The sequence below is a fragment of the Phyllostomus discolor genome, chromosome 12 (assembly GCF_004126475.2).
Source record: "Phyllostomus discolor isolate MPI-MPIP mPhyDis1 chromosome 12, mPhyDis1.pri.v3, whole genome shotgun sequence".
Taxonomy (NCBI): Eukaryota; Metazoa; Chordata; class Mammalia; order Chiroptera; family Phyllostomidae; genus Phyllostomus; species Phyllostomus discolor.
In genome coordinates, this window is record NC_040914.2 from 43,506,157 (window position 1) to 43,519,292 (window position 13,136).

Consider the following 13,136-nt stretch of genomic DNA (forward strand, 5'->3'; position numbering starts at 1 on the left):
TGAACCTGACTCCCCCGCCCCACTCCAACCCTCCCCCTAGACTTCCCCACGCCTACTAGATGCTCACCCTGAAAACCAAAGGAGCCCCCTCTATGTCCCCCTCTCCCTCCTCCTTCGCCCCACACGGAATCCCTCTGGAGGGTCCGGCAAACCCATCTCCAACCGTTTGTGGGACCTGCCCACTTCTCTCCCTCTGCTCGTCAACCCTCTCAGCCTCCGCCAGTGTCCCGTGTACCTGAAACCCAGGGACTCCGTCACTGTCTCCTGGCCTCCCTTCCTGCCCCCTCCCACTCCATGCCCCACGGAGCACCCGAGTCATCCTCTTCACACAGACGGGGGTCGTGTTCCGGCCCCATCTATCGAGTCCTCCCGTCCCACCGAACCTCGCTGCGTCTCAAGTAGAGGCTGTGCCACGGCCGACCTCATGGCCCCCACTCCTCCCCAGCCCCACGCCGGGCTCTCCCCCCTCACCCTGGCCGTCCCACCACGCGGGTCTGATTTCCATTTCTTATTCTGAGCAGCTCCTTCCCACGCCAGGCCGTCGCACCTGCTCCGTTCTCCACCTCGAGGGCTCTGCTCCTGTTCTTCTCCACCTGAGACGGCGGCTTCCGTGTCGCCTCTCCTGAGAGGTGTCTCAACCGTCCGTTTCAACGCCGGTCTCAGCCTTTGCTTCTTTCCCTCACGGCCCTCAGCGCGACTTGCGGGTATTTTTATCTGTGGGTCCGCTTACAGGTGCCTCCTGGGGGGGCGGGGGGGGGCGGCAGAGACGGGTGGTGCCTGCTTCCCTCCCTGGAGTGCGAATCCCACGGGCACAGGGACCACGTCTGATTTACTCACCACTGACTACATGTTGAAATGGTAAAACTTAGGGTAGGTTGGGTTAAAATACGTTACAATTCACATCACCCGGTTCTTCCACGTTTCTGACGCGGACACCGGAGCACGTGAGGTCACAGGAGGTGTGCTCGCATTTCCAGGGGGCGGCGCTGGTCCGGGGAGCCAAGGCGGGGGAGATGCAGGTCACGGTAATATGTGGGTGTGACATTGATTATGATGAAATGTGTCGTGCGATCCACGACATGGAGGAGCCTGGGCCGAGCACGCAGGGCGCAGGGAAGACAGGTGGATGTGGCTGGGCGACGGCAGGGTTGCAACGCCAGACCGATGAGGACGAGGCCACGAATCCCTCCCACTTGGTCGGACCCTAGCAGGCGGCTCACGCCACACGCCCGTCGGGCGTATAGATCTGGGACGACGGAGGGTGTGTGCCCCCTGGTCCGCAGCAAACCCCCCGACCCGCTCCGAGCCCAGCCGCAGCGCAGCCCGGGCCTGCGCCAGCGGACACACAGTCTCGTCCTCGCAGGAGGCAATGCTCGCGCCTCCTCCTTTCCCCGCCTCACGCTTAAAGGACTGGACCCGTGAACCAGACGGGGGTGTGTGGTGTGGTTCACTTCCTCTGACCGCCTCAGCTTCCGGCCAGCGGGGGACCCACTGAGTGGGGGAGGGGAGGGGTGTGCAGAAGCCCCCGGCCCGTCTTCCCGGGGACACACACGAAGTCAGGGCACGGGGAAGCCGCCCCCCAACCCCCCGCCACCTCTGCCCTCAGGCACTGAGCTCACCCCCCAAGTCACCACCTTCGTGGTCGTCCCCCCCCCCCCGAAGATGATACGCTCCCTTGGAGCGAGAAAACCCACTTCCCATGGCGGTTAATGAACTCACAGATCTCATTACTCAAGGAGGTCACGCAAGCAAGAATTTCAATGCGTGTTTTAGAGAGGGTCTGGAAGAATTATTAACAGAACAGTGACTGGCTACTCAGGGGAGCGAGGGCAGGAAGGTACCTGATGGAGATGGAGCGGGTGTCCCTCCCCCGCCCCCCGGCGGCGTCCCCAGGGCTGGGGATGGCAGTGCACTTGGGAGTCTAATCAGGGTGAGCCGCAGATGCCTGCCCACCGGCTGGCCTGGGACTGCTTGCTTCTCCCTGCTCCCAGGTCTAGCAGTGGTAACCACCACCTTTAAAAACCCACGTTCTCGAATCTCCAACTGGCCCCTCGAGGCCATTCACGAAGCTGTACTTACTCCAGGCAGCTCCCTGCCCACCCCCACGGTCGCCCACCCAAAGCAGATGTGGCGATGATGATGATGGTACCGATAGACGTGGCTACCACTCACTGAGTGCCCATGCGTCAGGCATCCTGCTGAATGTTTACATCCGTTTTCTCACTCAGTCATCTCGCTCACCGAACAGACGAAGCTCAGACAGACAGCTTGTCCGAGCTCACCCAGCCAGCCGGGGGCTGGGGTTCCACCTGCCTGTGCTTCCCCACCCTCCCCAGCCCCGCCGGACCAGCGGCCCTCTGTAGCAATGAACGCACCCCTTGGCGAGATGGCCAGCGCCACCCCCAGTCCGCACGGAGGGAGAGAGAGCCCTGCCCCGCCCCCCCGCCCCCGTGGGGTCTCCCACTGCGGGCCCCCCTCCTCTGCCCCAGGAGAACCCTCTCCGTCACCCGCCTTCCCCAAGACAGCAGACGTCAAAGCCACGCGCCTCGCCTCCATGTATCCGAACAACTCCAATTACAGTCTGTGCCAATTAAAGGTCCCAGAAGGGACCCGAAGCCCAGGCAGCAGGGTCCGCATAGTCCTCACTAATTGGCTCCCTGGGGACGCCCTCTGCCCCATAACCCGGAGACGAACCCCGAGGCCCAGGAGCTGAAGGAGGGCGAGGGGCCACGGGGCCAGCCAGCCCCACGGCGGCCATCCGGACCCAGAGCTCCCACTCGAGGCCCAGGGAAGGACCCAGCCTCAGTTCGGTGGAGAGAACCCCGCACACCGCAGGGTTCCTTACAGCACGGCTCTCAGGCGGACTGCCTTGGCTGGTGGCGGTGCCTCATGCTAAGCCTTTCTGCGCGGGGGACAGGGGGACACCATGGCTCCCAGTTCTTCAGAGGAACAATAAGATGACTATCGACCAGTCTTGGAAATAAAAATATTTTCAAAAAAAACCTCTCTGGGCCCTGGCTGGTGTAGCTCAGTGGACGGAGTGCGGGCTGCGAACCAAAGTGTCGCAGGTTTGATTCCCAGTCAGGGCACATGCCTGGGTTGCAGGCCATGGCCCCCAGCAACCGCACATTGATGTTTCTATCTTCCTCTCTTCTCTCTCTAAAAATAAATAAATAAAATCTTTAAAAAAAGAAAAAAAGAAAAAGATAGTTTGCTTTAAAAAAATAAACCTCTGTGGTTGTTGACAAAGGTCTAAATGCGTTCCCCACAAGCATGTTTTGATCCTACCAAGCTAATGTGAAACATAATTTCAGCACGTTCTACCAGAACGATGCCACACGACCAACAGCACGAGTGGCAGAGCTGCCGGGGACCTCTCCGTGTGCTGGTTCGGCAGAGGGTCCAGCCCGATGCCCCTCCCACACGCAGCGCGCTGCGCTCCGCAGGCCCGCGGGCTCCCAGGGCGCGCGCTCCCCGCCCGGCTGTGCGCGTGGCTCGGCGGCAGCCCGTGTGCGCGGCCCCCGGACGTGCAGGCGGACAGCCGGCCGCACTTAGGGACCCGCGTGTGAAAACTAACGCGGATCAGAAGCTTCGGCCTGAATTCCTCGCCACGCTTTGTTTTGCTCGCTTTATTTTCACTGGAAAGAAACCCAAAGTCTAATTCTCAATATTTATTAGGTCAGGGCTTGGGGCACCTGAGATGTCTAATATTCTGGAAAATGCTTTTCCACCGTTTGTAAGTGTGTGTTTGGGCTGCGGCGCACGTCCCGGGTGACCAAGGGGAAGGCAGCCTTTCTCTCCAAACATGGGGGGGAGATCCCACTCCCACTCCACGGACCCAGGGGCCGTCTCTTCCCAAAGGCTTTAAGTGTCCGTGCTGGCTGAGGTGAGAGACCACAGGATTCATCCAGGTTTGGGGCTTTTTAAAAAAATTGCCTTACAACGGAAGCCAGAACTGTCATGCCCCTCCTCCTGTCCTCCCCGTCGCCAAGGGAATCCTGTGGAGGAGGGGGGGCGGCGCCCACCAGACCGGGGGCTTCTGAAGCCCAAGGGGCACTTCCGGTCGGGCCCCGGGGCCGCCCCCTGGCAGGGAACCTGCCCGCCCCGGCCTCCAGGCGGCATCTCGGGGCCCTGACACTTCCAAACAAGCAGACGCAGCCCGAGCAGCTGGGCCCCGGTTTGCCAGCCGCCCCCAGCAACCTCGGTGACTCCGTGCATTCCCACCAAGGCTCGCTGGGGAGCGGTGACTCACCCCAAATTACAGTGCCGCCGCCGCCGCTGCGGAGCACCCGGCGCCCACCGTGATCTCGGTCTCCACCACGGTTCTCCTCTGTCAGTGACGCGTGTGAAGCCAACAACTGCTTTGAGGGACTGTCAACATGTCTTTTTAAAGTTTTTTTTTAAGAAATGCACTGCCTGGTGCGACAAAGGATTTAAGCAGGTTTACAGAGACGTATAAACGCCCGCAAAATGACAAATTAGAGGTGGGTTTAAATGGCGGTGGTGTAGGTTTACAGTTATTGGCATGGAAAAACGCCCACTCGAGGCATTTTAGCATTTTACGTTAAAAACGTGTGCTACGGAACAGGCGTGTGACATGACACACACTCCCTGCAGACACGTGTGTACCTCTCCACGCGAAGACACACGCACGTGCCCAGGGACAGTCTGCACAGACCGGGTGATGCTGGAGGTTGTCCCCGCCACGTGGGATGACAAGTAATTTCCACTTCTTCCTGCTGTCGTGTTTCAGTACGAACATGTCATGTTTTTATAATTAGAAAAGAAAGCAACGCCATTTCCATCGTGTTTAAAGAAAGGGGGGGGTGGGACGGGGCGAAGGCCATCGGGGAGCACAGGTCACGGCACGGAGCGAGGGGCGGAGGGAGGGAGCGGACGGGTCTGCTGACGGCGGCCTCCAAGGTCCTGGGGAGTCATTAGGGAAGAGAAACTGGCGATTTACGCAGCAGCACTGAGCGCGTTAGCCAGAAACAAGCCATCATCCCTCCACTCCGGGTCCTCCTTCAGGGGACTGTGGACAAGTGTCCCCTGTGCCCAGGGCTGCACCCTAACCCTCAACGCCGGGAGAGGCAGCGCCGTCTCTGACGAGGACGGCAAGAGTGTCCGCTCCCCCCTCCCACCCACTCAGTGATGCACATCTGTGAGGTGCCCCCCCCCAGGACCCCCAGCACCGTGCATCCCTCCAGCTCTGACACAGGGGAGAGATGGCAGCCGTCCGAGTGACGGGAGTCCTGCTCACTGCTGGCAGCCTGCCCAGCGCCTCCTCATGGGGCATGGATCCCAAAGGGCTGGCCGCCCCCCCCGCCCCTCCGTCAGACATGCTGTGGGTCACAACCTTCTGCGTAAACCCACAGACAGAGCCGGTACTGGTATATGGGGCTCATCTCCCCTTGCAAACTATCAGCCCCCCGAGGGCAGGGACCAGCCGGCAGGGCTGCCCATCCAGGGTCTCCAGCAAACTCTCCAACTGCATTACAGATGCAGAGGCGAAATGAACCTCAGAAAGGGAAGTGTGAGAAAGCCCAAGCAGGACCGAGAGAAGAAAGTGTCCCCCGCACGCCTGGGAATCGGTGTCTGTTTTGGTTAACGCAAACCCCGGAGAAAAGGCCATGATTCGTCGGAACCGCACGGCTCGGTGTGGTTCGGGAGCTGTGGAACGTGAACCCGGAGGGAATGAACATCAGAAGAAAGTTCACCGGCATCGATTACCGAGAGGGGGCCCGGGGTGTCCGATGACCAAGAAAGATTGTGGCCTCCGCGCACTGCGATGTAATCTTGGCTGGAGAAAATAAAGGAGCGTAAACTGAAGCGAGACAGAAATACGGCAGATCTGGTTTGTAAACACTGACGACATCAGCTGGAGGTCACCACAGTAGACCAGCCGGCTGGGCTGTTCTGCGGGCCTCTCGCAGGCAGGTGAGAAGACAACGCACCACCCCGATACCCAGGTGACAGCCCGTGGCCCAAAAACCGACCCCGCCACCGTACAGCCGAGAGGGCTTGCTGTAGCATTGGAAGAAAACTGTACCCTAATGTGACATCTTCCCCTCCCAGCCCTGGCGACTCTCAGTTGAGCAAGCTATGCACGAGGTGGTCCAGACACTATCACAACTTCCAGGCCAGCGTCCAAGTAAGGCTGGCCGGCCTCGGCAGGCATTACCTCAGTCAGAAAACATTCACCGGGGGCCTCTGAGGTGACGGGCACCGGGCTGGGTCTGGGGACGCACGGGTGGAAAGGGCGAGACTGACCCTCGCCGGGTGCCACCGGGGAAGAGAGTGTACACAAGCAGGCAGGCCCGGAGGGCGCAGTGCGCCCTGGGAACAAAGGTGTTCCTGTGTCGGCGAGGAGCCAGGGCGCACGGGACAGACTGAGTAGCAGAGTGTGTGGCAGCAACTGGAGAGTCTGTTCGAGATCCAGGATTTCAACCCTGAGGCTGAAATCTGAAGGAACAGAAGGAGGTGTGTCCAGAAGCAGGCCAAGGGCACCCGGGCAGGCGGGAGGAAGGCCAGGGTCAAAGGTCACAAGGCAGGGCGGGAAAAGCCGAGGAGGCCATGCAAGCACAGGGCGGCAAGGGGCGAGCAGAGCGGCTGGCCGAGCGAGGTGGAAATGGGGCGCAGGCCGGCCTCTTGACGACCGAAGGGCATATGAGGAAAACAGCGGTGTGACCTGCGATTCTAAAGGCCGGTTGCTGGGGGGTCCAGTGTGGCAAACAGCCTGGAGACACCCCAGACCAGAGTAGAAGCTGGAGGGCCCGTCGGGAAGTCAGTCGGGGAAGGAGGCAGCAGTCGCCAAGAACGGAGCGGGAGCGCTGATCACGGAGGGAGGAGAATGCACCCCCATAGATCCTGGGGGTGGGTCCTGGGACCCAGTGACGGGCTGGACGGGATGGGGGAGGGGTGGGGAGAGGAGAACCCGGGATAACGCTCACCGAATGGACAGATGGCGGGGTCCCTGCCTGCCAGGGGAAGACAGAGGGCGGAGAGAACCGGAAGGAGCAGCAAGAGCTCCGTGCGCGGTGAAGGGGCAGAAGCCTGCAGGGGACTCAGGACTCGTCGGCCAGGAGCCGGCACATGGAGCCTCGGCTGGGGGCGGGGAGCACGGCCTAGAAAGAGAGAAGTGACGGCGGGAGGGACCCGGGGCCAGCAGCCCCATCGTTCAGGGGTCAGGCAAGGGGCAAAAGGAACCGTCAGGTGGCAAGGAGCTAGGAGTGGGGGGGGGTGGGGGGGTGCTCCGAGGAGGAGGGCGCAGGCCGGCAGCCTGCAGGTGGTCTGCGACCCCGGCAGTCTCAGTGGAGAGGTGGGAGCAGGGGCCAGACTGCAGGGTGTGAGGGGGAAAGGAAAGGAACCGTGGAGACGTTTTCAGGGGAAGGGGAGCAAGGATGTGGGACAGAGGCAGGAGAGAGGGGTTAGGTGAGGGAAGCCACAGTGCACACACCCCGTGTGGCAGCTGCTGGCACGTGGCTGTTTAAACGTGAACGAAATGGAAAATTCAGGCCCTCAGCCACCCCAGCCATGTACCCAGCGGCCACGTGTGGCAGCCACACGGGACTGTGCAGACACGGGACATTTCCGGCAGCACCGAGAGTCCTAGCAGACGGCACTGAGCTGAGGCATGTTGTCTGCTGGTAGGAAAGAGCCGGAGAGAAGGCGGCGGACGATGGAGAAGTGTTTCCCGAGGAGGCGAGAAGGGATGGGACGGAGAGTCCCCCCGGGGGGCCGAGGGGCTCTGGCTGGGTGAGAGGAGGGCCTGGCCACCCGCTCCGCAGAGCCAGTGGTAAGAAAACCGGCGGGGCGGCCGCGCGGGCCGGCAGGCGAGGCTGCCCTTGGCCTTGGCTCCTCTCTAGTCCCTGGGAGGGAGGCCAGGTGTGTGAGTGTGGGGGGGGGAAGAGCAGGGGGGTGGTCTGAGGGGCGAAGAAGGCACGAAGAAGCTGTCTCCGGGGGAGTGAGAACGCAGCCCTTCTGGACACAGCACACGCGGTGAGACCCTTCACAGAAGAGGAGCAGGACACGGGCACCACGGAGGGGGGAGAAGCACCATGAGTGGGCAGAGGCAGACTCAGATTTCCCCCTCGAACCCTGCCCGCGGGGCCACACAGAAGTCACCGGCCGGCCGCCCCTGCCCGGCTCCGCCTCCGCCGACCCGCTCCACTCCCAGGGACGATGACACTGGTTCTATTTTCAGTGGGAACGGCTCCCTCCGCCCGCCTCTGTCCACACGGCGCATCCAGCCCCAGCCCCAGCCCCAGCCCCATCTCGGTTTACAGCCGCGGCCTGTGCGCTCCCATAAATTATAGACGGAGTGGGCACCTTACAAATGGCAGCAGGAGGGAGGGGCCCCAGAGACCAGCCCTCGCCTCTGAGACGTGAGTAATAGATATTTATGGGCGATGTTAAAATTACATGAAAGACGTGTCCCCGTGTTTAAACAAAACCCCCAAGCTCCTCCTCCCTCCTTCTCCACAAACAAACATTATTTTCTGATATTTTCTTTAAGCTTTTATGTGTAAACATTCTCATTTCCACGGAACTACCTGATCTCAGCCAGCCAGAGTTTCAATATTTGTTTTTGATCACACGAGTGTATTGGCTTGGTTTTGTGTTGGCTGGCGGGGGGGGGGGGGGGGGTTGGGAGTTGGGGGGGAGCAGGAAGTTAAAATTACCAGATCCCTTTATCTTTGATCTTGAGATCTAAATCTGCCAACTCCTTCTTCGAATACATTTTTTTTAAAGTGTGTAATCGGAGAGCCACAAGGTCCCCATTGCCCGAAGAGTGGCCCTGTCCTGCTCTACCGAGGGGTCCCTGGAAATGCTACAGTGTGTCCGCCTCCCAGCCGGGCCGCCCCTGCTGAACCCTCCCAGTTTCCGCACATGAGAAGCCTCGTCCATCTGCACGAGGGTCTTGAGCACACCCCCTGGCCCCTGCCTGTCCCCCCGTCCGTCCTGTCCGTGGTGGCCCAGAGCCTTCGTACTTCCCTTCCTGAGAACTCCCCTTGGCCCGCCCCTGACTCCTTCAGGCACTTGGCAGACCTCACAGACACCGTTCACAAAGAAACATGACCCCAGAAACTTTTCTAGAGCGAGACACAGTGCAGCCACTGACCCACGGGCACCGGGTCCAGCCCCCAGGACCTCCTTGCTCCTTGCCCCTGCTCACCCATCCCACACGGGAGAGCAAGACCTCCGGACGCACAGGGCACAGGGCACACGTCCTTGGGTCATGACAAGGGCTGCAAGAAGGGCGCTAGGCTCTGTAGCAGAGGTCAGAGGTTCAGAGAGACGCCAGTCCACTTGCAAACCCACCCCCCACTCCCAGGCCGCGCCGTGGCTCCCCTCTGCCCACACACAGGGTCCCCCTACGAATGCTCACCAGCTGCCCGACACCCCCCGGGGGGGGGGGGGAAGTCCCCCACCCGAGCCAGGCCTCCGCCTCCTCATCTGCGAAGCGGGCATGGTGACCGTTCCCCTGCCCGCTGCCGACACCCCCTCGAAGTGCGCTTCCCCCGGGGGGGAGCGAACCCCGCCGGGAGGTAGCTGCTGTTGGCACCGTGGCTCCCTGCCTCGCCGCGCCTGCCCCTCCGAGAGCAGCCGCCGGGAGAAACCGGCCCTGCAGTTTTAAATTACCTGCCGGCTCTGAAGCACTAGCCACATCGACGACGGAGAATTTCAAGTTCGCGCCGAGCATCTCCTCCCTCGTTTCAAAGCCCGGAGCCTCCTCACCTAGCTGCTCAGACGGCCCCCATCTCGGTCGTCTCAGAGTCCGCCCTCCCTGCGCAGGGGGGGGCTGTTAGCGCTTCCTTCCCAGGAAAACTTGGATTTCCATTTTGTTTGCAATAGACCCCATGGCGGAGGAGGGCAAACTGCTCCCAGCGCTCCCAGACACAGGCCCTGGAGTTGGCCGCGCCCGGGAGCGAGGGGACCGCCGCATGGCCGAGGCTGCGAAGCCAGCCTGGCGCCTGCCTGTCCCCGCGCAGCGGCCGGGCGTCTTGCACAGGAGGGCCGCGCGCGCGGGCTGGGGTGGTGGGCGCGGGGTCGGCGGCGCACTAGCTCCGGGCTCGGGGGGGCTCCGAGCCGACGCGGGGGGCGGCCCGCAGCCCCGTGGCGCGGGGGCTCACTCACCCCATCTCGGGCGCTCTCCCGCGGCTGCTCCGAGGCGGCCTCTCGCGCTCGCTGTCCGCCCGCTCGGCAGCTGCTCCCCGGGAAGCACATGCGGCGGCCCTTGCGCGCCCGGCTCAGCCCCGGCGCCGCTCCATTCCGCGGGCTGCGCTGCCACTGCCGCCGCCGCCGCCGCCGCGCGGGCAGGCAGGTGGGGGCGGGGGGGCTGGGCCACCGGGGGCAGGGCAGCGCGCGTTGGGGCGGTGCCCGCCCCGCCCCACTCCTTACGTAACCTCGTGGCCCCCAGGCCGTGTGCCCGGCCCAGGGGCGGGGGCTGCCAGTGCGCGGTGGCCCCCCGCCTCCCAGGCAGACCCCTTCGCTTGACGATCCAGTGACGGTGCGCCCCCCGCCGCACGCCCCCTGCGGGCTCGGCGCAGAGCTGCCGGCCAGCGTCCTGCCTGCCCGCCTGCCCGCCTGCCCGCCTAGCCTGAGTCTCGCTCGCAGCCCAGGGGGCTCGGGGCTCCCCTGCGTTTGCAGGTGAGGGCAAGGGGAGGCCCCGGGAGGGGGAGCGTTCCGCCCAAGGTCACGCATTCCAAGAAGAGCTAGGATCTTCAGAACCGAGATGGGCGGGGCCGTGCCCTTCGAGGCCCCTCACCTTCCCGCCCCTGGTCCCTGGCCGGGCTGGGTGGCTCCGGGGACCAGCGGGGGCCCACAGGGCAGGGAGGATCCTAACCCGCAGCAGGTGTCCTGGGGTTTCCTTGAGAGAAGATGGGATGAGGGCTGTGGGCTGGGGGGTAATTAATGGCTTTTAAGGAGGTTTGAGCAAGCTTGTCCTTGTTCCTGGAGCGCGGGAATCGGAGGGGCGAACGTGGAACCACCAGCGGAGCCGTCTCCTGGTCTCCTCCTCCCTGTATCGGTCCCACTCCCTGTTAGGGGCCAGCACTGGGGCAGCCTAACCTCCGCCCCCTCAGGGCCCCCCACAGGGTCATCTCCTGCTGGGGGCACACGCCCCCAGGGGCCCGGCATCCCCGGGCAGCGAGAAGCCGGGAAGGAGTGTATGGAGCAGGGCCACGCCCACCCCAGCCGCGTCTCCCCTGGGACCACAGCTCTCCCTGCTGACCGCTGACGTTCTGTGGGGCAGGCACCGACCACTGGCCAGTAATTGTGACGATTACAAATCCGATCCTGTCACTCCTCCAAAAACCCTTCGGGGTCTTCGTTCCCACTGTCCCTGGGGTGAAGACCAAGACACTGGACATGTGTGCACAGCCCCGCCCACTGCGTAGCCACCGTCCTCTCCAGCCTTTGTTCTCCTCTCAATTCCCCCCCGTGCTGTCTGCACGCGAGCCCACCTGCAGCCCCGGGACCTTTGCACATGCCGCTCTAGAGGAATGAGTTAGTGACTGGGCCGGGCCACCGACACACGACATCGGCCCGGGCCTGTGCGCTCCAGTTCAGAGCCAGAGAAGAACAAGCGCTTCCTCCGGGAGGAAACCTGTGTGTCGCAGGCTGGATTCCAAAGGCCAGGGAGCGTTCCTGGCGGGGACCGTGGGGGATAAGTGGCAGGAACCCGCTCGGCCGGTGTGGGGGCACCAGAGGGCAGATGCGCAGTGCACGGGGCCCGGGAGCGTGCAGACTCCCCACGGGAGTGTCCTTTGCTCCACGGTTGGAAAGGGCACACCCGCGTCGCCTGGGGAAGATGCCGTGGCGCCAGGCAGGTGGGGCCGGTGAGTCACGGCGGGGCTGTCACGCCGTCAGCGGAAAGCAGGGTGGTGCTGGAGGCATGGGCTCACGTGAGGTGAGACGCTCCGTGGGAAGGTGGCTGTCCCTTTGGGGGAAGGCTTCCACAGTGGAGTGAGGATGGATGTCCCTCCGGTCCCTTGGGAGGAGCGGCCTCCGTTCCCCTCCTTCCCACCCCCCAGCCCCGGGCCCAGGAGCTCGCCCACACGCCCAGAGCCCGCCTGAGCTTCGGAGCCAGGCTTCACCCGCACTGTCCACCACCTGGAACCACCCCTAAGGAGGGGCCCCTCATTTCCCTGTCAGCGCCTTCCCCTCCGTCGAAGCCCGCACGGCCACCCTTTCTCTACGGAACATTCCCCGCCAGCGGGGTCTCCACGGCCCCACTTGTCGAGGGCGACGATGGCAAAGCACCTGTTCTCAAGAGGCCTGAGGTGCAAGAGCCGGGGGGGGGGCGGGGGGGAGAGATTCCTCGCCGGCTGGGGGTTCGGGCAAAGCCACGGAGAGTCTGGGCCCGGGCTGGCGTGTCCTTTAAGGCTGAGCACGGGAAGCCAGGGAAGGAGAGAAGGGCAGGTCCTCCTTGGGAAAGGGGGGAGGGAGCTGGGGGACAGGAGGGGGCGCGGTGGGGGCGGCGAGGGAGGCGGAGGGGACTCGCCCCGTGGGCTCCTGTTTCTGGAGGGGCCGGGCCACCACCGACCACGCAGGGGAGGGTGGCGGCGGGGCGGGAGCCCGGCATGAAGCGGCAGCCTCAGGAGGGCAGACGCGGCTGTCCGGACGGGCCCAGGGCTCCGGATGAGCAGGGTGGGCACAGATGCCCCCGAAAGCCTGGGCGGCCGGACCTTGGCCGGCACCAGCGCAAGGGACCCGGGAGTCCCGCTGTTCTCCGTGGGCAGCAGCGGCGGCGTCCAGATTCCAGGCCCGGCCCAGCGTTCGGAAGGACGCTCTGCACTCTGGCGGGCAGATCGGACGGCCGTGGGCCCCCACCGCAGCGTGTGTGAGCCTCAGAAACACGGGGGACGGAGGCAGCCCCACGTGCGCCCTCGCCCGTGCCACCTGCTGGCTCACCCTCCCGGGCACCTTGGGCAGGGGGAGCCCTGTGCACCCTCTGTGCGTGCCAGACAGGGCGACTTCCACGTCGCGGCCCCTCGGCTCTCAGAAGCTAGGGTCTAGAGACGTGACTGGTCTTAGTCTGGGCGGGGGAATACCCGAGGAGCCCAGAGCATGTTGTCACACCGGGAAGTAAGGCGGTGCCCAAAACACGCAAAGGACGGGGCGTGTCTCAGGGA

The 13,136-nt window shown here is 63.6% G+C and overlaps 1 protein-coding gene across 2 annotated transcripts in view; it reads right to left on the reverse strand.

Annotated features, from left to right (window-relative positions):
• Positions 1 to 10,331, reverse strand: part of HOMER2 (homer scaffold protein 2) — an 85,637-nt gene extending 75,306 nt beyond the window's left edge. For both annotated transcript variants that reach the window (XM_036013166.1, XM_028502238.2), the window contains exon 1: positions 10,138 to 10,331. In XM_036013166.1, coding sequence (XP_035869059.1) covers positions 10,138 to 10,142 — 5 coding nt within the window. In that variant the 5' untranslated portion in view covers positions 10,143 to 10,331. The remainder of the gene's footprint in view (positions 1 to 10,137) is intronic.
• Between the last annotated feature and the right edge of the window lie 2,805 nt (positions 10,332 to 13,136).